Below are 21825 nucleotides of genomic sequence, written 5' to 3'. Positions count from 1 at the left end.
CCTGAGGGCCGTGAATGGCAGCACAGTAAGGACCTATGGCACCTGTCAGGTGCAGCTACAGTTCGGCTCCAGCCAGTTCACGTGGGACTTCACACTGGCCGCCGTAGCCCAACCGCTTCTGGGTGCGGATTTTTTGCGGGCTCACAGCCTACTGGTCGACCTGCCCAGGAAGAGACTGGTACACGCCGAGACCTTTCAGACGTTCTCCCTGGGTGCAGCCCAGTTGCCAGCCCCTCACCTCGGCTCCATCACGCTGTCCGACAACGACTTCACCAGGGTCCTGGCGGATTTCCCATCGGTTCTGGCACCGCAGTTCACAGCGGCCATGCCCAGGCATGGCGTACAGCACCACATCCCGACCCAGGGACCACCCCTCCACGCCCGCACTTGGCGGCTTCCCCCGGACAAGCTCCGACTGGCGAAGGAGGAGTTCCAGAGGATGGAGGAATTGGGGATCATCCGGCGGTCCGACAGCCCATGGGCCTCCCCCCTGCACATGGTGCCCAAAGCGACGGGGGGCTGGAGACCGTGCGGTGACTACCGCAGGCTGAACGAGGCTACCACACCGGACCGCTACCCTGTGCCGCACATTCAGGACTTTGCAGCAAACCTGCACGGCACACGGATCTTCTCCAAGGTAGACCTCGTCCGAGGGTACCATCAAATCCCGATGCATCCTGACGACGTCCCCAAAACGGCTCTCATCACCCCGTTTGGCCTTTTCGAGTTCCTCCGCATGCCGTTCGGCCTGAAGAATGCCGCACAGACGTTCCAGCGGTTAATGGACGCGGTGGGACGGGACCTGGACTTAGCGTTCATCTATTTGGATGACATCCTCATAGCCAGCAGCAGTCATCAGGAGCATCTGTCCCACCTCCGTCAACTCTGCGCCCGACTGAGTGAGTACGGTCTTACAATCAACCCCGCCAAATGCCAGTTCGGACTTGATACCATTGACTTCCTGGGCCACAGGATTACTAAAGACGGGGCAACCCCTCTGCCCGCTAAGGTAGATGCGGTCCGCCTCTTTCCCCGACCCACCACGATCAAAGGCCTTCAGGAATTCGTAGGTATGGTCAATTTCTACCGCCGCTTCCTCCCTTCAGCTGCCCGGATCATGCGCCCCTTGTTCGCCCTGATGTCGGGTCCGAGCAAGGACATTACCTGGGACTAGGAGTCCGCCGCCGCTTTCGTTCAAACGAAGGAAGCTTTGCTGAACGCCACAATGCTAGTACATCCCAGAATGGACGCCCCTACCGCCCTCACAGTGGATGCATCAAACACGGCAGTCGGTGGGGTGCTGGAGCAACTCATCGCAGGTCGCTGGTAACCCCCGGTGTTTTTCAGCAAACACCTGCGGCCACCCGAGCTCAAGTACAGTGCTTTCGACTGGGAACTGTTGGCGCTCTACCTGGCAATCCGGCATTTCAGGTACTTCCTAGAAGGTCGGCCCTTCACCGCGTTTACGGACCACAAACCGCTTACCTTTGCGTTTACGAAAGCGTCCGACCCTTGGTCGTCCCACCAGCAACGCCACCTGTCCTACATCTCTGAATACACGATGGATGTCCGACACGTCTCGGGTAAGGACAATGTCGTGGCGGATGCGCTCTCTCGCCCTACCGTTCATGCCCTTTCCCAAGGGGTAGACTTTGAGACACTGGCAGAGGCGCAGCAGGCGGATGAGGAGATTCCGAGTTACAGAACCGCAGTCTCCGGTTTGCAGCTCCAGGACCTCCCTGTGGGCCCGGGTGAGAGGACCCTACTCTGTGACGTCGCCACCGGCCAGCCCCGTCCCGTCGTCCCGACAGCCTGGCGGCGCCGCGTTTTCAACTCCATTCATAACTTGGTGCATCCCTCCATCCGGACAACTGTCCGGATGGTTTCCAGCAGGTTTGTTTGGCACGGACTCCGCAAACAGGTCAGTGAATGGGCCAAAACGTGCATGCACTGCCAGACGGCCAAGGTGCAGCGGCACACCAAAGCCCCACCGCAGCAGTTCCATCCCGCCCACTGGCGTTTTGACCACATTCATGTGGATATTGTGGGCCCCTGCGGCACCTCCTGACTATTGTGGACCGGTTCACAAGATGGCCAGAGGCGGTCCCGCTCACCGACACCACCTCCGAATCTTGCGCCCGAGCCCTGATCGCCACCTGGATATCTCGCTTTGGTGTACCGGCCCACATTACCTCCGACAGAGGTGCCCAGTTCACCTCCAGCCTGTGGTCAGCTATGGCCAGCCTTTTGGGGACTCAGCTGCACCACACCACTGCCTACCACCCACAGTCGAACGGGCTAGCGGAGTGTTTCCACCGTCACCTGAAGTCGGCCCTCATGGCCCGCCTGCAAGGAGCCAACTGGGCAGACGAGCTTCCCTGGGTCCTACTCAGCATCCGCACAGCGCCCAAGGACGACTTGCACGCCTCGTCGGCCGAGTTGGTATACGGCGTGCCGCTGGTTATCCCCGGGGAGTTCCTACCAGCCCCACGGGGGCAAGAGGAAGATCCCGCAGCAGTCCTGGGCAGACTACGCGAGAAGCTCGGTAACCTGGCCCCCATACCCACTTCACAGCACGGGCGGCACCCGACCTGCGAACCCAAAGACCTACAGAACTGTAAGTTTGTGTTTGTACGAAGGGGCGGGCATTGGCCACCGCTGCAGCAGCCATACGAGGGGCCGTTTATGGTGCTCCGGAACAACGGGTCCACGTTCGTGCTGGACGTTGGGGGGAAAGAGGAGGTTTTCACGGTGGACCGCCTCAAACCGGCCCATGTGGACCTGGCGCAACCGGCCGAGTTTCCGGCACCTCGGCGCAGAGGCCGACCTCCCAAGCAGGTTCTGGCCCAGACTGTGGACATTGGGGGGTGTATCGCCTGTTCTGGGGGGGGGGTTATGTGGCGACCCATTTCCTAGCACATCCGAACCGACTCACAATTAGATAGCCTACGGGGGTTTGCGAGCACAGAGCTTTGGAGCCTCTGCGCCATGGGGGGCAGGTTGAGGGAGGCTTAAAAGTGAGGCTGAAGATTTCGAATAAAGTTTTTTCCTTCGACTGCAGTTACCGACTCCGTGTCGTAATTTTAGCGCTGCGTGTAGCACACCGCTACAGCTACCCATTTTCTGTTGCCATGTGCAGTATTTTATATGGCTGTATTCAATTGGATATCAGGAAGTGTGAATTAACTTTGAAAGTTAAAAGTCAAGAAATGAGTGTGGTGAAAAAAGATGTAAGAGCTTACTCTAAAACATGCTGATGTTTTATTTATTTCATGGTCATTTGTGCCTACTCCAGGTTAAGTAATGTTCATTAAATTATATAATTGTTCTGCTGCATGAGGAACCCACTTGGCCTATGTAGAATATGCAAGTTCTTTGTAGTCTGGGCCATTTCCCAGGACTTTCTCCACAGACACTTTTTTCCCCATTCCATTTTGTATACCTCAATTAGGTCAATATCCACCTTTCCCTTGGGTGCTCCAGTTTCCTCCCACAGCCTAAAGACGCACTAGTTAGTAGGGAAATCTGGTCATTGTAAATTGTCCTGTGAGTAGGCTAGGGATAAATAGCTGGTTTGCTGGGCAGCACAGCTTGTTGGGCAGTAGGGCCTGTCCCGTGCTGTATCTCTAAATAAGATAATGCATTCTTTGAGGTATGATGATCCAAATCATAATCATTCTCTGAATAATTTTTTTGCATCTCCTTGGGATCATTTGCCCATCCCTTGAACTGGTATTTTCTGGTCTTGAATTATTTTCAACAGGGAATGGCTTCCTGTTATTTTCTTTTGATTTACTCGTCTTGATGTTGTACATCTCCGGAAGTCTACTTTCAATCATTTTTGCTTTAAGGAGAAGTACAGTCTAACTTTATAGTTGACATTAAAGGCACTTCTTATGTTCTTCTCTGACACTCCATTGAAAATTCTTCCCTGGTCAGTGTGTTGAGCTGATATCTCCTTTGAAGAAAGTCCTTTTAAATTTATTTACCGCTTTCTCCTACATACCTACTAATTGGGGCTTGTATATCAGTCTACCATCTATGTTATAAGCACAATCACCCACAATTCTGTTCGATATTTATCCATTCAGGAATATCATCAAATAAACAATGATATAAATTATTCTATTCACTGCTGTTTGTGAACTTTGCCATGCAGAAGTTAGAGGGTATAACTTTCCATATAATGCAGCAGTTAAATCAGAATAATGTTTGTTTCTGAAGATCTTTGGAGTGTCCAGAGACTGATTATACCTTTCTTTTATAAGAACTACCGTCTCCCAAAGGATAAGACGGGGACAACCAAAGCAGGAGACCTTGCACCTCAGGACATGAAGAAAGTGCGCGCCTTGGCTCTGATCGAACTGACTGCACTCTATGACACACTTGGTATAGATTTCAAACATCATAAATCAATAAAAGTTAAGATTAAAGGTAAGGAAAATATATTTTGTTCAAATTTGAAACTCCTTGATTTTGTACTTCAATAGACCATTGCATGTAAGCTATCTATATATTTGACATGTCATGAAATCATATATATATTTGCTCATTCTTAATTGTATTATTTTCCTTTAAGTTGAACTGACATTGGATTCTAACACCTGTTCTATATGTATTCATAGGTTAGTAAAATAAGTGTTCTCTTACAACTGGGGTTTCCAACCTCATTTATGTCATGGACTTATACAAGGGGTTCATGGACCCCAGGTTGGGAACCCCCAAGTCTACAACAATGCAAAGTGTGATTGTGCTTATCAAGAGGAAAGATAGAACTTTCCCATGAATAAAATCTGGATTGGTAAATGGGCAGTTTAGAGTAAATAGAAAGGTGGAGGAATTAGAGGGGAGGTGGGAAAAGAGGTTTTCGCCTGTAGATTGGTAGGTGTTTGAATCTCATTGTGTGACAGTATGGTAAAGGCAGAAACCTTCAAATACACGTCCAAGTACAATTTAAATATAATGAAAAGCCATGCTGTATAAGGCCACAGAAAACAGCTGGGACATGACTCAAAGCTGGAGGGCTTTCTTTGAATGAGGTAGATATATTGAGCCAATGTATTTGGCTCAATAGATCTGTGGGTAAAACCTTAAATTCATTATCAGAATGAGCAAATTCATATGTTTAGGCTAGGAGAAACCTAAACATAATGATAGCAGAAGTTAAGTTTGTTCTTTTCTAACCTTATGACAACTTAAAGGGTCTTTGATCCTCTGCTCTCCAAAAGCTTCAAAGGACAGCAAGCATAGGACACGGTTGTAAATAAATCAATATTTGCAAAATCAAGCAGGTTCATCTGACAAATAATCATGAATAATATCTGCTGAATAGCATCATCAGCAATTCTCTCAGGGTGATCAATATTAAACATAGATAATTTCTTCCACAACAACTTCCATTTGGGCTAATCATTATATAGGACCTTTGGAAAAGATCAGTAACTAATCATCATTCTCTTTCCCTGCTCAGTAGAAGCTAGTCCTTTGTCCTCTAACATAAAAGAATTGGTATATAATAACTTCATTTCTGAATTGAAGTTCTCTATCCTTTTATAAATCTTAATCAGTTTCTTTGCATAATCTGTCGTTAAATGAACTAGTTATGTCAGTAGTTCTCTGTTGTCATGCAACATGGTGTCCTTCAAAGTTCAGTGAATATTGAATTTTCAACATTTCGTTTCAGAAACTGGATTGTTTGGCGTTCCACTTCCATTGCTCTTGGAACATGATCACAAAAAAGTTCCTGGGACCAAGGTTCCACTTATAATTCAGAAAGTAAGTACAGAATCCAGCGCACCTTGAGTTGAAAGTTCCAATTATTGAAGATTTGACGGCTTGATGATGCAGCCCACATTTATTTTAGCACCTTGTTATGCAACCCAACCCAGAAACTGAGTGAGTAGCACTATAACTGAGCAGGGTTTTAATTTGCTGTCCTGGTCACAGAGTTCAGTGATAATGTGGTAGATATAGCATTCAGTACAGAAACATTTAGTTGGTCTTATCCAGCTCACAAGAATCTCCTCCCATGTTTCTTTACCCAGCTTGACTTTCTAATCCCTTCTCTTTCATATGCTTATCTAGTCCTGTATATTTATGGCCTATGGACTTCATACAAATAGAAATATTTCTCTTTGTCTTATCAAATCAGGTTAGATTAAAGCCTTTATCATTTCGTCCTTCAACCCTTTGTATTCGAGAAGGAAAAGAGTCATTTTGCTCTGCTTTTCTGGCCCTGCTTTTTAAGCCCTTATAATATAGAGACTAGATGACTGCGTTCATTATTGTTCCACCAGAAATAAAGCCCGTTGATTCATGGGTTAAGGGCCAAAGGTGAAAATTTTAAAGGAAGCATGAGAGGAAACTTCACTCAGAGCGTCATGACAATGCAGATCAAGTTCCCAGTGCAAGTGGTGCATACAAGCTCAATTTCAATGTTTAAGAGAAGTGTGAATAGGTACATGGATGATAGCGGTATGGATGGTGCAGGTCGATGGGTGTAGACAGTTTAAATGGTTTGGCATTGACTAGGTGGTCCTGTTACTGTGCTGTACTTTTCTATGACTCATTTTGTTTTACAATTGGCCTGTTTAGAAAGTGTATTTGCTAAGGTAACTTTGATGTCTTTATTATTTCAGGTTGGTATAATACTAATTCTGTTATATTTCACAATAATGTATAAAAAATTGTTTCTAATGTGCAAGGCGATGGGGAGAGTGGGGGCTTTGGGACTTTGATGTTTCTATCATTCATTCTATGGGGTTTCTTTTTTTTGTGGAAGTTTCAGGTTATATACTGTATACATACAGTGAAATTAAAATTAACCTTTGAACATTTGATCATTAATGTCATTGTACATGCTTGGGTTAAAGAGAAATATAGTTGCCGATCTGTCATATCTAATTTTTTGGTTAACATTATTAATAAACAAAAATAAAACTTTACAGCTCATTTCCCACATTGAGGAAGAGGGCTTAAACACCGAAGGAATTCTACGAGTACCTGGACTTGCATCAAGAGTTAAGGTATATTATGTAATAACTATGTCTTAATATCATCAACGCTTAAATAGATTGTTTCACGTGACTATTTCTAGTATTGCATCAGTGCTTGGGAAGAGTGTTTCAAGAGGAGAGCTGAGAAGAACGTGGCTAAACATGTCTGCAGTTTTATTGCGCTTTCAATGGTTTAAGTTGCTGACTACTTTTAGAAAGTGGAAAAGAAAGATTTTGAGACACAGTGACAGAGACATTTAATGAAATGTCCAAATTTTCCAGCTGCGTTGGAATATCAAACAAGAAATGTACTTCTCCCCATGAGATAACACATGAGTGTGGTAAGATAGACCAAATTATATGAATGAATAGAGAAGGGTATGAAAAATTAATTTACAGGCAAGTAGTCTGTCTAATGAATGAAGAGACTGGAAGGGAGAATTTACTTAATATTTTGAGGTGACAATGGCAGATGAATCAGAGCAGACAAAAGTAAAGACGTTCCTGTATCTCATTTGTTGTACAAGGAGAAAGTTGGTTAAAATATAATGGCCTCGTGCAGAATGATTTAGAGGGTGATAGGTGCCTGAGATAGACTGCCAAATGGAATGCTAGAGGCTGGTACAATTACAGTGTTTAGAAGACATTCCTTCAGGTGGATGGATAGGAAACATTTGGGACAGGGGACCAAAAGCAAGCAAATGGGCCGAGTTTAAGACAAAAATCCGTAAGATATAGGAGCAGATTTAGGCCATTTGGCCCATCGTGTGCTCCACCATTTCATCATGGCGGATCCATTTTCCCTTTTAGCCACGATTTCCTGCCTTATCTCCTGTCTTCATGCCCTAACTGATCAAGAATCTATCAAACTCTGCCTTAAATATACATAAAAACTTGGCTTCCACAGCCACCAGAGGCAACTAATTGCACAGACCCACTACTCTCTGACTAAAGTAGAATGATACCCCTCTATTCTGAGGCTGTGTCCTGTGGTCTTGGACTCCCCTATGGTAAGAAACATCCTCTCCACATCCACTCCACTGAGACTTTTCAACCAGGTCAATACAGATGAATTGGAATGAAGGGCCTGTTACATGCTGTATAATTCCATCTTTACCTCCAGGCACCCAGTTTGGTGTTTTGGCAAGGTGAGAATCTTCCAGACCAAAAAATTTTAATGGACCTCTGAAGATATCCATTACCCAATGAAGATTATAAAAGATGTTTTTGCCATATTTGAGTACAGCAAATTTGTTCATGGTCCTCGTCCATGGTCCAAAGAATGGGTGCAGGCACGTGGAGCCCAGTGAGGAGAATATATGTTCTGTTTCAGCACACCCTTCAGTCAATATAGTTGGAGAATATCAATTGCAAACAACACAACAGCAGACTTTAATGATGGAGGCCAGGAATCTGCGAGCCTTCACAAACAGACGAAGGGAGAAACAATCTGAAATTCTCTGAATCATTGCTCTTTCAAAATTTGTATCCCGAGGCCTAGAGATTCCTCTATCTATTAAGGAAGTGTTGTGGGCCTCCCTACCGCTGGTTGTGAAAGTTTAAGATAACAAAAGGTTCAGTTGTAAATAATTTATGGGTTTCCCCTGTAACACCAGTATTGAACGTAGTCAGTATCGGTTCAGTATTTCCTTTTGAGTTGCTGCAGATATCAGAATGAGATTTTTATTGCCAGCTTTTGAAGTAACACACCATAATCCACAGAATACTCTTCTGGTAACAAAGGAACTTTGCTCCTCAGTGAACGGAGGGAATGATAGTAGGGCTGTAGGAGAGAAACACAGGGATCTGGTCAGACGGTGAAGAGTAGTGCCATTGAAGGCAAACTTATTGCGCAGGGGTACTCTGGACACCTTACTGCCCTATTGTCCTATTTATTATCTATTGTAATGCCTGCACTGTTTTGTGCACTTTATGCAGTCCTAGGTAGGTCTGTAGTTGAGTGTAGTTTTTTTTCTGTGTTGTTTTTTATGTAGTTCAGTCTAGTTTTTGTAATGTGTCATGTAACACCATGGTCCTGAAAAAATATTGTCTCATTTTTACTATGTACTGTACCAGCAGTTATGGTCAAAATGACAGTTAAAAAGTGACTTGACTTGACTACGACTACTGTGGCCCTCTAGGACTACAGCTGGACACACTTAGTAGGAAGGAGCCAGGGGGATCTGTGTAGTGGTCCAGTGCAGAGTTTGAATGCCTGTACTTTAGGAAGTCCTGTAATTTGGGTAAATTCCAGCATCTATTCTGTCTGCTCCTGTGAGTTCTAGGAACAGAAGATGCAGTCTCTTTTCAGTGTGCTTGCAGCTTAGGTGATGTCCCTAATGCAGCAGATAGCAGAGATCATCAGTAGCTGTCTGGAATAACTCTGAGGCAAAGTTATCATAGATGTGAGGTTCTGTTTTTGGTGATAAGATGTCAGGAAAAAAATTTGAACCAGTTTTCCCCTTTAAATAATACAGTTTCAGGAGAAATAAGGTTAGTAAAAGCTGATTGTTTGGTGAGTCAATAAGAACGTAACTATTGAACAAATATTGTATTGCAATACTCCAGACGTAGTTTGATATAACTTTACGCCAGTCAAAAAGTGCCATGGAGAAAGAAAATCCTATTGAAAACTGAGGAGCCATGTTCCTCAGTGACTACCAAGGTGTGCATAAAGGTGACCAAAATGACTGTGCTCCAGGTTAATCAGAAACTCCGCCTCATGGCATTTTTGTCAGGGAAGTGTGAAGGAACTTCTAATCTATTTCAGTGAAACCTTTTAAAAGGAACATATTTCCCCATTATTTTCTAATGTGATCGGACAATCAATTAATAAAAGCCTAGGTTTATAATCTCACCAGTTTGATGTTGGTGATTCTACCACGTACTTTTCCCAGCCTTCTACTGACCAGACTCTCACCGAGTTGAATTTGGGTCAATAATACCAGAGAGAATCAAGTGAATTTAATTCAATGGATCAGAAAATTGTTCAATCATATAATGGTAGAGCAAAATAATATGAAGAAATTGGGTTACCCATAAGGCTGTTAAGCATGATGTATGCAGGGGAAGGGCACATCTGTGCAGTGAAAAAAGAGCATGCACTTATTTCAGCATGAACCATTATCTTATATTGATCTTCCTCCCCATGTGTTTTAAGTGTTTGTGTGAAGAGCTAGAAGCAAAGTTCTATGAAGGAACGGTGAAATGGGGACATGTACAACAACATGATGCAGCAAGTGTACTGAAGCTTTTTATAAGAGAGTTGCCACATCCACTCGTCACTCTTGAGTACCTTGATGCATTCCTGGCTGTACAAAGTGAGTGATTAATTTCCTATTATGCTAGTGCATACTGTACACAGTTTTCAGAATAATTGATACATCCATTTTATGAAATGTAAGAATATATATACAAGCTAGAAAGTAAAAAGGTAAGTTATTTATCTCCTGGTGTGATTGTGTTGATACTCAAAAAATGGAAACAGCATGTATTTGTGCATACTGTATACATATGTTATCACAGGATTTTGATAAATTATGTTTAATATAGAAAGCTGATAAATGTGTTTTTTGGAATGTAATACTATATAATAATTCTGTGCAAAAGTCTTAGGCACATATCTAGCTATAGTGCCTAAGACTTTTGCACAGTGCTGTATTTATTAGCGTGGATTGGAAAACGAGCTTGTAAATCTGGTGGGAGCAAAGGATGTGGGGAATAATGAGGGGAGAGTGCCGTGGGAAAGGTATAGGACCAATGGCAGAGGAGGGCCGAGGGTGGGAGGCGGTGCAGGTGCAGACACACTCAACCCTGAGACACCAGACAAGATCATTTGATGTGTGCTTAGCCCACTGCTCTACTCTCTTTACACCCATGACTGGGTGACTAGGCACAGTGCAAATGCTATCTATAAACTTGCTGAAGATACAACCATTGTTGGCAGAATCTCAGATGGTGATGAGTGGGCATACAGGAATGAGATATACCAGCTAGTTGAGTGGTGTCACAGCAACAACCTTGCATTCAATGTCAGTAAGACCAAAGAACTGATTATGGACATCAGAAAGGGTAAGACAAGGGAACACCCACCAGCCCTCGTAGAGGGATCAGAAGTGGAAAGACCTAACCTGGACCCAACTATAAAGAAGGCAAGACAGCAGCTATATTGCATTAGGAGTTGGAGGAGATTTGATTTGCCACCAAAAGCACTCACAAATTTCTACAGGTGTACTGTGAAGAGCATTCTAACTGCCTGTCTCGAATGGCTGTCTCAGGAATAGCTTCTTTCCCTCTGCCATCTTATTTCTGGATGGACATTGAACCCATGAACACTACCTCACTACTGTTTTCTACTTTTTTATTTTTATTTTTGCATTACTTATTTAATCTAACCATTTTATATAACACTGAATATTTTTTAATATCTATATATACTTATTCAGCCTTTTCTGTATTATTATTATTATTATGTATTGCATTGTACTGCTGCCGCAAGGTTAACAAATTTCACAACATATGCTGGTGATATTAAATCTGATTTTGCTTCTGAAACAAGTGGATATTGCATCCTACCTGTCCAGATGTGCTAGCCTGGCCAGTCTGATACAGAGAGAGCTGTTGTCCATGCAGCAAGCTCTCTTCACCATGCATCTTATGAACCCAAAGGAACGGCAGGGACCTATACAGTTTGGCAGCAGTTGCATCACAGGAGTTGACAGTCAGCATTGAACTTGATGTAGGATTGCCTTGGGGACTTGGGCTCTGGATTTTACCCTCTGGGTTTACCCCAGAAGCCTTCCCCACGAGTGGGTGTAGCCACAAGACAGCGGAGCTTTGAGATCAGAGTTCTCCATCTCCTGGATGAGCTGCCAGCCACGGCCAACGAGCCCCATTGCCCGAAGCGAGTGGTTTTAAGGCACCGGTAACCTGCCTTTGCCCGTTCCCCTGTCAGTAGAAACGGTTCCATCGGGCTTAGTAGCTAAGCCACACGTGAAGGCCAGAGGCTGGACTTGGTTGTCAGAGGCTGTTTGAGGCACACACCATTGACGTTTAATAGGTATTGGGAGCTTGTCCCCATTACCAACACTGGCTATAACAACCTTAAGGAACCAGGTAATATATGTCAGGTTGAAAGTATCTGAACTTCTATCTATTCATTTTGATGGGTTACGAAGAAAGCATGGCAGCGCCTCTACTTCCTTAGGAGTTTGCGGAGACTCAGCATGGCATCTAACTCTTTGACAAACTTTTATTGATGTGGAGTATATTGACTGGCTGCGTCACAAGCTTGTATGGAAACACCGATGCCCTTGAAAGGAAAATCCTATAAAAAGTAGTGGATACAACCCAGTCCATCACAGGTAATGATCTCTCCATCACTGAGTACATCTACGTGAAATGCTGTCGCAGGAAAGGAGCATGCATCATCAGGGACCCTTCCACCACCTTGATCTTCTGTTTTCTTGCACGGGAAGAAGAGACAGGAGCCTCAGGACTCTCACCACCAGGTTCAGGAACAGTTATTTCCCCTCAACCATCAGGCTCTTGAACCAAATGGTAAAACGTCACTCAAATTCATTTGCTCCATCATTGAAACGTTCCCACAACTAATGACTCATTTTCAAAGACTCTTCATGTCATGTTCTCGATATTTATTGTTTGTTTATTATTATCTCTTTTTCTATTTCTACAGTTTGTTGTCTTCTGCACTCCAGCTGTATGGCACAGTTGGGCTGTCATTCATTGATTCTGATATAGTTATTATTCTGTAGACTTATTAAGTATATCTACAAGAAAATGAATTTCAGGGTTGTATATGGTGACATATATGTACTTTTATAATAAACTTTGGACTTTGAAACGAGGGACTACAGGTTGTTTTCAAAACAAGCCGAGCATTGGAAATCATACATCATGTACAATTGGGAGATGGGTCACGTGCTCTTGGCATGGAGCTCTGCCCAATGTAAATATACTAAATGATGCCCTACAATAAACTACAAATAAAGGAACTGATATTTTTTGCTTCAAGTTTGAATGTTACTTCTATGTTACTGTCCCAGTACTTACCATTGGATGATTGCAGGAAAATTATATGACAGACGTTTTTAACAGTGCTTGTAGGAGCCTGTACAGAGGTTACAGAGGCCAGCTTCTCTTGTAAAACATTAATGCACCTGGCTTAACCTTGGGTTGAATTAATATTAGAGGATAAATTCCTACCCCTTCATTCACATGATTTGATAACTGTTAAGTATGATAACTTTTAATAACCTGATGTGAATATTTAATTGACAGATTTATCGAGTAGGAAACTTCAGCTACAGGCGCTCAACTTGCTGGTGCTTCTCCTCCCGGATCAGAATAGGGACACCCTGAAGGTACAGATTGTATTGCACTTGCTTTTATTAATTTCACTCTTACTTCTTCCCGCAAAAAAAGTATTTTAAAACACTTGGAACATTTTCTTATGCATCCAGTAATAATCTAAGCCCTTGTCCTGATTTTTTTTGTATGCCGTATGATGTTAGAAGAGATGCAATGACTTGCAGAAAATCCAGGCCACTGGCTTGAAAGGAAAAGAAACCTGAGCAGACTTCCGGCAAGTTCCTTTCATGCCATCAAAGACCAATTCCAGCTCCAAGGTTTACAGAAGATGTGTTTAAAAGGGAAACAACTCATTGCATTAGGTCCTCTTGTAATATTTCATCTAAACAATAATTTAAGTGTTAGTCAATGATGTGTTGCTGCTTCACGTTTGGATTGCTGTGTTTAAGGGTGGTGTGGATTTGGCTGTGAGTCCGTCATGACACCCTTATCTATGAGCTGTTATGTCCAATTGAAATCATATGACCAAAATTTGCTATTTACGCCATTGAATGAGACAAACAATTTCCTAACATCTGTTATGCAGATCTCACAGGGCCAAGTTTGCCCCATTGTGTTTATCTGACACATGTTCATGCAACTTTTAGCACCATTTATCCAGTGCTAAGTAGTCCCAGTGTGACTGGCACCTACCCAATTGATGATGTGTTCACCCAGCCAGGATTTCCAGGGTAAAGTATAATTATAATAGAGTTGTTTAGTATTTGCATGTATCAGTGGAAATTTGGCATACATTGTGGACGGAGTTAGAGTTGCTAGTTTATCAGAAGAGTACTTAAACTATCTTTTTGATATCTGTCATTGTTGGGCCCCTGTTATATAGGAACTAAGAGGAAGAGTAGACCATTATGTCCTTCTGACCTGTTCCACAATTCAGCACTATCTTGGATGATCATCTGCTTCAGTATCCAGTACCTAACTTCTACCCATATGTCTTCATAGAGCCATAGAACATTACAGCACAGAAACAGGCCTTTTGGCCCTTCTTGGCTGTGCTGAACCACTTTTCTGCCTAGTCCCACTGAACTGCACCTGGCCCATATCCCTCCATACACCTCTCATCCATGCACCTGTCCAAGTTTTTCTTAAGTGTTAAAAGTGAGCCTGCATTTACAACTTCATCTGGCAGCTCATTCCACACTCCCACCACTCTCTATGTGAAGAAGCCCCCCCCTAATGTTCCCCTTAAACTTTTCACCCTTAATCCATGTCCTCTGGTCTTTTTTCTCCCCTAGCCTCAGTGGGAAAAGTCTGCTTGCATTCACTCTCTCGATACCCATCATAATTTTATATACCTCGAACAAGTCTCCCCTCATTTTTCTACGCTCCAGGGAATAAAGTCCTAACCTATTCAACCTTTCTCTGAATGGCATGAATATTGACTTCTCTAACTTCTGTTAATGCCCCTCCTCCCCTTCTCACCCATCCCTGATATATTTAGTTTTTCCCCCTCTTTATTTTTCTCTCTCTCTGCTCATCACTGCTTGTTCTCCATCTCCCTCTGGTGCTCCCCTCCCCCATTCTTTCTCCCTAGGCCTCCTGTCAAATGATCCTTCCCCTTCTTCAGCTCTGTATCCCTTTTGCCAATTACCTTTCCAGCTCTCAGTTTCATCCCACCCCCTCCGGTCTTCTCCCATCATTTCGCATTTCCCCCTCCCCCTCCTACTTTCAGATCTCTTACTGTCTTTCCTTTCAGTTAGTCCTGACGAAGGGTCTCAGCCCGAAACATCGACAGTGCTTCTTCCTACAGATGCTGTCTGGCCTGCTGCGTTCCACCAGCATTTTGTGTGTGTTGCAACCTTTCTCTGTTACTCAGTTTCTCAAGTCCTGGCAATATCCTTGTAAACCTTCTCTACACTCTTTCAACCTTATTAATATCCTTCCTGTAATTTGGTGACCAAAACTGCACACAATACTCCAAATTCGGTCTCACCAATGTCTTATACAACCTCACCATAACATTCCAACTCTTATACTCAATACTTTGATTCATAAAGGCCAATGTACCAAAAGCTCTCTTTACGACCCTATCTACTTGTGATGCCACTTTTAGGGAATTTTATATCTGTATTCCTAGATCCCTTTGTTCTAGTGCACTCCTCAGTGGCCTATCATTTACCTTGTATGTTCTACCTTGGTTTTTCCTTCCAAAGTGCAATACCTCACACTTGTCTGTATTAAACTCCATCTGCCATTTTTCAGCCCATTTTTTCCAGCTGGCCCAAATCTCTTTGCAAACTTTGAAAACCTTCCTCACTGTCCACTACACCTCCAATCTTTGTATCATCAGCAAATTTGCTGATCCAATCATCCAGATCATTGATATAGATGACAAATAACAATGGACCCAGCACTGATCCCTGTGGCACACCACTAGTCACAGGCATCCACTCAGAGAAGCAATCCTTCACTACCATTCTCTGATTTCTCCCATTGACCCAATGTCTAATCCAATTTACTACCTCACCATGTACACCTAGCAACTGAATCTTCCTAAATAACCTCCCATGTGTGACCTTGTCAAAGGCCTTACTGAAGTCCAAGTATACAACATCCACTGCCTTCCCTTCATCCACTTCCCTGGTAACTTCCTCGAAAAACTCTTAATGGATTTGTTAAACATGACCTACCACGCACAAAGCTGTGTTGACTCTCCCTAATAAGTCCCTGTTTATCTAAATACTTGATCTAAACTTAGCCGAAGCCTGGACTAACACCTTGCCCTACTGACCTGTTTATTATTTATTGTAATGCCACTACTGTTTTTGTGCACTTTATGCAGTCCGGTGTAGGTCTGTAGTCTAGTATAGCTTTCTCTGTGGTTTTTTTTACATAGTTCAGTCTAGTTTTTTGTACTGTGTCATGTAAACCATGATCCTGAAAAATGTTGTCTCATTTTTATTATGCATTGTACCAGCAGTTATGGTCGAAATGACAATAAAAGTTGACTTGATTTAAATCTTCCTCAAATTAAAAATCTGTCTACCTCCATTAGAACAAAGAAAATGTATGGCCATTGATGGAAATGTATGGAAATTGCGGATGCATTGGTAATCATTTTCCAATGTTCCTTAGATTCAGGATCAGTTCCTGAGGATTGGAGAATGGCTAATGTTATCCCACTTTTTAAGAAAGGAGGGAGGGAGAAAACAGAGAACTATCGACCTGTCAGCCTGACATCGGTGGTGGGGAAGATGCTAGAGTCCATTATTAAGGATGAAATAGTAGTGATAAGATTGGGCCAAGCCAGCATGGATTTACCAAGGGTAAATCATGCTTGACTAATCTATTGGAGTTTTTCGAGGATGTAACCAGGAAGTTAGACAAGGGAGATCCAGTGGACATAGTGTACCTCGATTTTCAGAAGGCATTTGATAAGGTCCCATATAGGAGATTGGTGGGTAAAATCAAAGCTCAGGGCATCGGGGTGAAGACATTGACATGGATAGAAAACTGGTTGGCAGATAGAAAGCAAAGGGTAGCGGTGAATGGGTGTTTCTCGGAATGGCAGATGGTGACTAGTGGGGTGCCACAGGGCTCGGTATTGGGACCACAGCTGTTTACCATTTACGTCAACAATTTAGATGAAGGCATTGAGAATAACATCAGCAAATTTGCTGATGATACTAAGCTGGGTGGCAGTGTGACATGTGATGTATATGTTAGGAGAATTCAGGGTGACTTGGATAGGCTGGGTGAGTGGGCAGATACTTGGCAGATGACGTTTAATGTGAATAAGTGTGAGGTTATCCACTTTGGGAGTAAGAACAGGAAGGCAGATTATTATCTGAACGGTGTAGAGTTAGGTAAGGGAGAAATACAAAGAGATCTAGGAGTCCTTGTTCATCAGTCACTGAAGGTGAATGAGCAAGTGCAGCAGGCAGTGAAGAAGGCTAATGGAATGTTGGCCTTTATTACAAAGGGAATTGAGTACAAGAGCAAGGAAATCCTCTTGCATTTGTACAGAGCCCTGGTGAGACCACACCTGGAGTATTGTGTACAGTTTTGGTCTCCAGGGTTAAGGAAGGACATCCTGGCTGTGGAGGAAGTGCAGCGTAGATTCATGAGGTTAATTCCTGGGATGTTTGGACTGTCTTACGCAGAGAGGTTAGAGAGACTGGGCTTGTACACGCTGGAATTGAGATTGAGAGGGGATCTGATTGAAACATATAAGATTATTAAGGGATTGGACAAGATAGAGGCAGGAAATATGTTCCAGATGCTGGGAGAGTCCAGTACCAGAGGGCATGGTTTGAGAATAAGGGGTAGGTCATTTAGGACAGAGTTAAGGAAAAACTTCTTCTCCCAGAGAGTTGTGGGGGTCTGGAATGCACTGCCTTGGAAGTTAGTGGAGGCCAATTCTCTGGATGTTTTCAAGAAGGAGCTAAATAGGTATCTTATGGATAGGGGAATCAAGGGATATGGGGACAAGGCAGGAACCGGGTATTGATAGTAGTTGATCAGCCATGATCTCAAAATGGCGGTGCAGGCTCGAAGGGCCAAATGGTCTACTTTTGCACCTATTGTCTATTGATTTTTGTGATGATATTTTAACATACTTGAAGATCAATGTAGTAATCTAAGCCCTCCTACATAGCTCTCGATTTTTTTTCATCAATCACGTGCCTTTCAAAGAGTTTCTTAAATGTGCTTAATGTATCTGACTCGTCAACGTACTGAAAATATTTAATGAGTTGACTTCCAGTGCCTTCCGTGGTAGAGGTTTCTACAGTTCTGTCACTTTAAGGGGGAAGAAATGTCTCCCGAGTTCAGTTCTAAATAGCATATCTATGTTCTGCAGCTGTAACCCAACCATTAGAAATATCTCCTGTATCTAAAAGACCATAAGATATTGGGGCAGAATCAGGCTATTTTGGCCCATCAAGTCTGCTCGTCATTTCATTTTGGCTGATCCAATTCTCCTCTCAGCTCTAGTCTCCTGCCTTCTCCCCGTATCCCTTCATGCCCTGACCAATCAAGAATCTATTTACTTCTGTCTTATCTATACATAAAGACTTGGCCTTCACAACTGCCTGTGGCAAAGAATTTCACAGATTCGCCACTCTCTGGAGACATAGGAAACATCCTCTCCATATCCACGCTATCAAGCTTTTCGCCATTCGAAAGGTTTCAATAAGGTCACTCCTCATTCTTCTGAGTTCTAGTGAATACAGGCCCAGAGCCATCAAACACTCTTCAGGTGACCAGACATTCAATCCTGGAATCATTTTCCTGAACCTCCTTTGAACCCTCTCTAGTTTCAGCACATCCTTTCTAAGATACGGGGCTCAAACCTGCTCACAGTACTCCAAGTTTGGCCTCACCAGTCTATCTTTATAAAGTCACAACATTACATCATTGTTTTTATATTCTAGTCCTCTTGAAATGAAAGCTAACATTGTATTTGCCTTCCTCACCCCAGCTTCAACCTGCAAATTAACCTTTAGGAATCCCTTTCAAGTCCTTTTGCGTCTCAGTTTTTTGTATTTTCTTTCCACTTTGAAAATAGTCAACCTTTCATTTCTTCTACCAAAATGCATGACCATACACTTACTGACACTGTATTTCATCTGCCATTTTTTTGCCCATTCTCTTAAACTAAGTCCTTCTGCAGCCTCTCTACTTCCTCAAAACTACCTGTTCCTCCACCTATCTTCATATCGTTTGCAAACTTTGCAACAAAGCCATCAATTCCATCATCCAAATCATTAGCATATAACTTAAAAAGAATCGGTCCCAACTCAGACTCCTGTGGAATACCACTCGTTACCGGCAGCATCCAGGAAAAGCTCCCTTTATTCCCACTCTTTGCCCCCAGCCACTGCTTCATCTATGCTAGAATCTTTCCTGTAATACCATGGGCTCGTAGCTCGTTCATCAGCCTCGTGTGGCAGCTTGTTCAAGGCTTTCTGAAAATCCAAGTACACTGCATCAACTGATTGTCTATCCTGCTTGTTATTTCTTTATAGATCTGTCAGGCAAGATTTTCCCTTGAGGAAACCATGCTGACTAATGCCTATTTTATCATGTGCCTCTAAGTAGCGTGAGACCTCATCCTTAAGACATAGGAGCGGAATTAGGCCATTTGGCCCATCGAGTCTCCTCCACCATTCAATCATGGCCGATCCTTTTTTCTGCCCTCCTCAGCCCCACTCCCCAGCCTTCTCCCTGTAACCTTAGATGTTGCATCCAATCAAGAACCTATCAATCTCTACCCTAAATACACCCAGTAATCTGGCCTCCACAACTGCCTGTGGTAACAAATTCCACAAATCACCATCTTCTGGCTAAAGAAATTTCTCTGCATCTTTGTTTTAAATGGACACCTCTCTATCCTGAGGCTGTGCCCTCTTATCATAGACTCCTCCCACCATGGGAAACATTCTTTCCACATCTATTCTATCTAGGCCTTTCAACATTTGAAAGGTTTCAATGAGATCCCCCTCCCTATCCTTCTAAATTCCAGAGTATACTGTCCCAGAGCCATCAAACGTTCCTCAAATGATAACTCTTTCATTCCCAGAATCATCCTTGTGAACCTTCTCTGAACCTTCCCTAATGCCAGCACATTCTTTCTTATGTGCATCACCTTGTCAAAGGCCTTCTGAAAGTCCAAATATAAAACATCCATTTCATCACCCTTTATCTATCCTACTTGTAATCACCACAAAGTATTCCTACAGGTTTATCAGGCAAGATTTTCCTTTAAGGATACCATGCTGACTTTGTCCTAGCTTGTCCTATGTCACCAAGAGCTCCATAACTTCATCCTTAACAATCGACTCCAACATCTTCCCAACCACTGAGGTCAGGCTAACTGGTCTATAGTTTCCTTTCTGCTGCCTCCCTTCTTTTTTAAAGAGTGAAGTGACATTTGCAACTTTCCAGTCCTCTGGCCAGAGTCAAATGATTTTTGTAAGATCATTACCAATGCCTCCATTGTCTTTACCACTACCTCTTTCAGAACCCTAGGTTGCAGTTCATCTGGTCCAGGTGACTTATATACCCTGAAGTCTTTCAGTTTTATGAGCATGTTCTCCCTAGTAATAGTAAGTGCACTCACTTCTCTTCCCTCAGCACCCTTCAACATCTGACTCACAGCTAGTATCTTGCACAATGGAGACTGATGCAAAATACTCATTTAGTTCATCTGCCATCTCCTTGTCCTCCGATATTATTTCTCCACTTTATTTTCCTGCAGTCCTATATCCACTCCCATCTCTCTTTTATTTTTAGTTACCTGAAAAAGCTTTTACTATCCACTTTGATATTGTTTGCTAGCTTGCTTCCATATTTCAACTTTTCCCTCCTAATGATTCTTTTAGTTGCTATCTGTTGGTTTTTAAAAGCTTTCCAATCCTCTATATTCCCACTAATTTTTGCTTTGTTATATGCTCCCTCTTCTGCTTTTTTCATTCGCTTTGACTTTCTTTGTCAGCCACGGTTGTACTATTTTGCCATTTGAGTATTTCTTTATTTTTGGAATACACCTATCCTGTACCATCCTCATTTTTCCCCAGAAACTCACGTCATTGCTGCTCTGCTGTCATCCCTGCCAATGTCTCCTTTCAATGTACTTTGGCCAACTCCTCTCTCATATCACTGTAATTTCCTTTTCTCCATTGAAATACTGCTAAGCCTGAATTTACTTTCTCCCTATCAAATTTCAAGTTGAACTCAATCATATTGTGATCACTGTCTCCTAAGGGGTCCTTTACTTAAAGCTCCCGGATCACCTCTGGTTCATTACGTAATACTTAATCCGGTATAGCTGATCCCCTAGTAGGCTCAATGACGAACTGCTCTACAAAGCCATCTCATAGACATTCAACAAATTCACTCTCTTGAGATCCATTACCAGCCTGATTTTCCCAGTTGACCTGCATGTTGAAATTACCCATGACTATCATAACATTGCCCTTTTAAATGTGCCTTTTCTATTTCCTGTTGTAATCTGTGGTCCACATCCCAACTACTGTTGGGAAGCCACCATTAGCATCCTTTTACCCTTGCAGTTTCTTTACTCAAGGATTAAACCCACAAGGATTCAACATCTTCCAGTCCTTTATCTCATCTTTTTACTGATTTGATGCCATTCTCTACCAGCAGAGCCATGCCACCCCCTCTGCCTACCTTCCTATCCCTCCGATACAACGTGTAACCTTGGGCATTCAGCTCTCAACTACAACCATCCTTCAGCCATGATTCAATGATTGTCAAAACATCATTCCTGACAATCTGTAATAGTGCAACAAGATCATCATCCTTATTTCCTTTACTCCGTGCAGTGAGATATAACACTTTTGAGTGCTAGATTTGCTACCCTTTTTGATTCTGTATCCCTAATACACTGATACTCACCCTGCTGGCTGCAATTTTATCCTATCATCTGCCTGACCTTCCTGACAGTCTGACGGTACGCTATCTTTGCCTGTTTTAA

At 43.1% G+C, this 21825-nt stretch overlaps 1 protein-coding gene across 4 annotated transcripts in view; it reads left to right on the top strand.

Annotated features, from left to right (window-relative positions):
* The window catches only part of arhgap18 (Rho GTPase activating protein 18), an 86961-nt gene that overhangs the window by 51465 nt on the left and 13671 nt on the right, over window positions 1-21825 (top strand). For all 4 annotated transcript variants that reach the window (XM_059981546.1, XM_059981548.1, XM_059981549.1 and 1 more), the window contains 5 exons: window positions 4269-4434; window positions 5684-5775; window positions 6948-7025; window positions 10156-10315; window positions 13296-13378. In XM_059981546.1, the coding sequence (XP_059837529.1) occupies window positions 4269-4434; window positions 5684-5775; window positions 6948-7025; window positions 10156-10315; window positions 13296-13378 (579 nt within the window). The remainder of the gene's footprint in view (window positions 1-4268; window positions 4435-5683; window positions 5776-6947; window positions 7026-10155; window positions 10316-13295; window positions 13379-21825) is intronic.

This window comes from Hypanus sabinus, chromosome 10 (genome assembly GCF_030144855.1).
Source record: "Hypanus sabinus isolate sHypSab1 chromosome 10, sHypSab1.hap1, whole genome shotgun sequence".
In the NCBI taxonomy this organism is placed as follows: domain Eukaryota; kingdom Metazoa; phylum Chordata; class Chondrichthyes; order Myliobatiformes; family Dasyatidae; genus Hypanus; species Hypanus sabinus.
The sequence above is the reverse complement of the archived record's forward strand: the minus strand, read 5'-3'. Positions and strand labels throughout refer to the sequence as shown.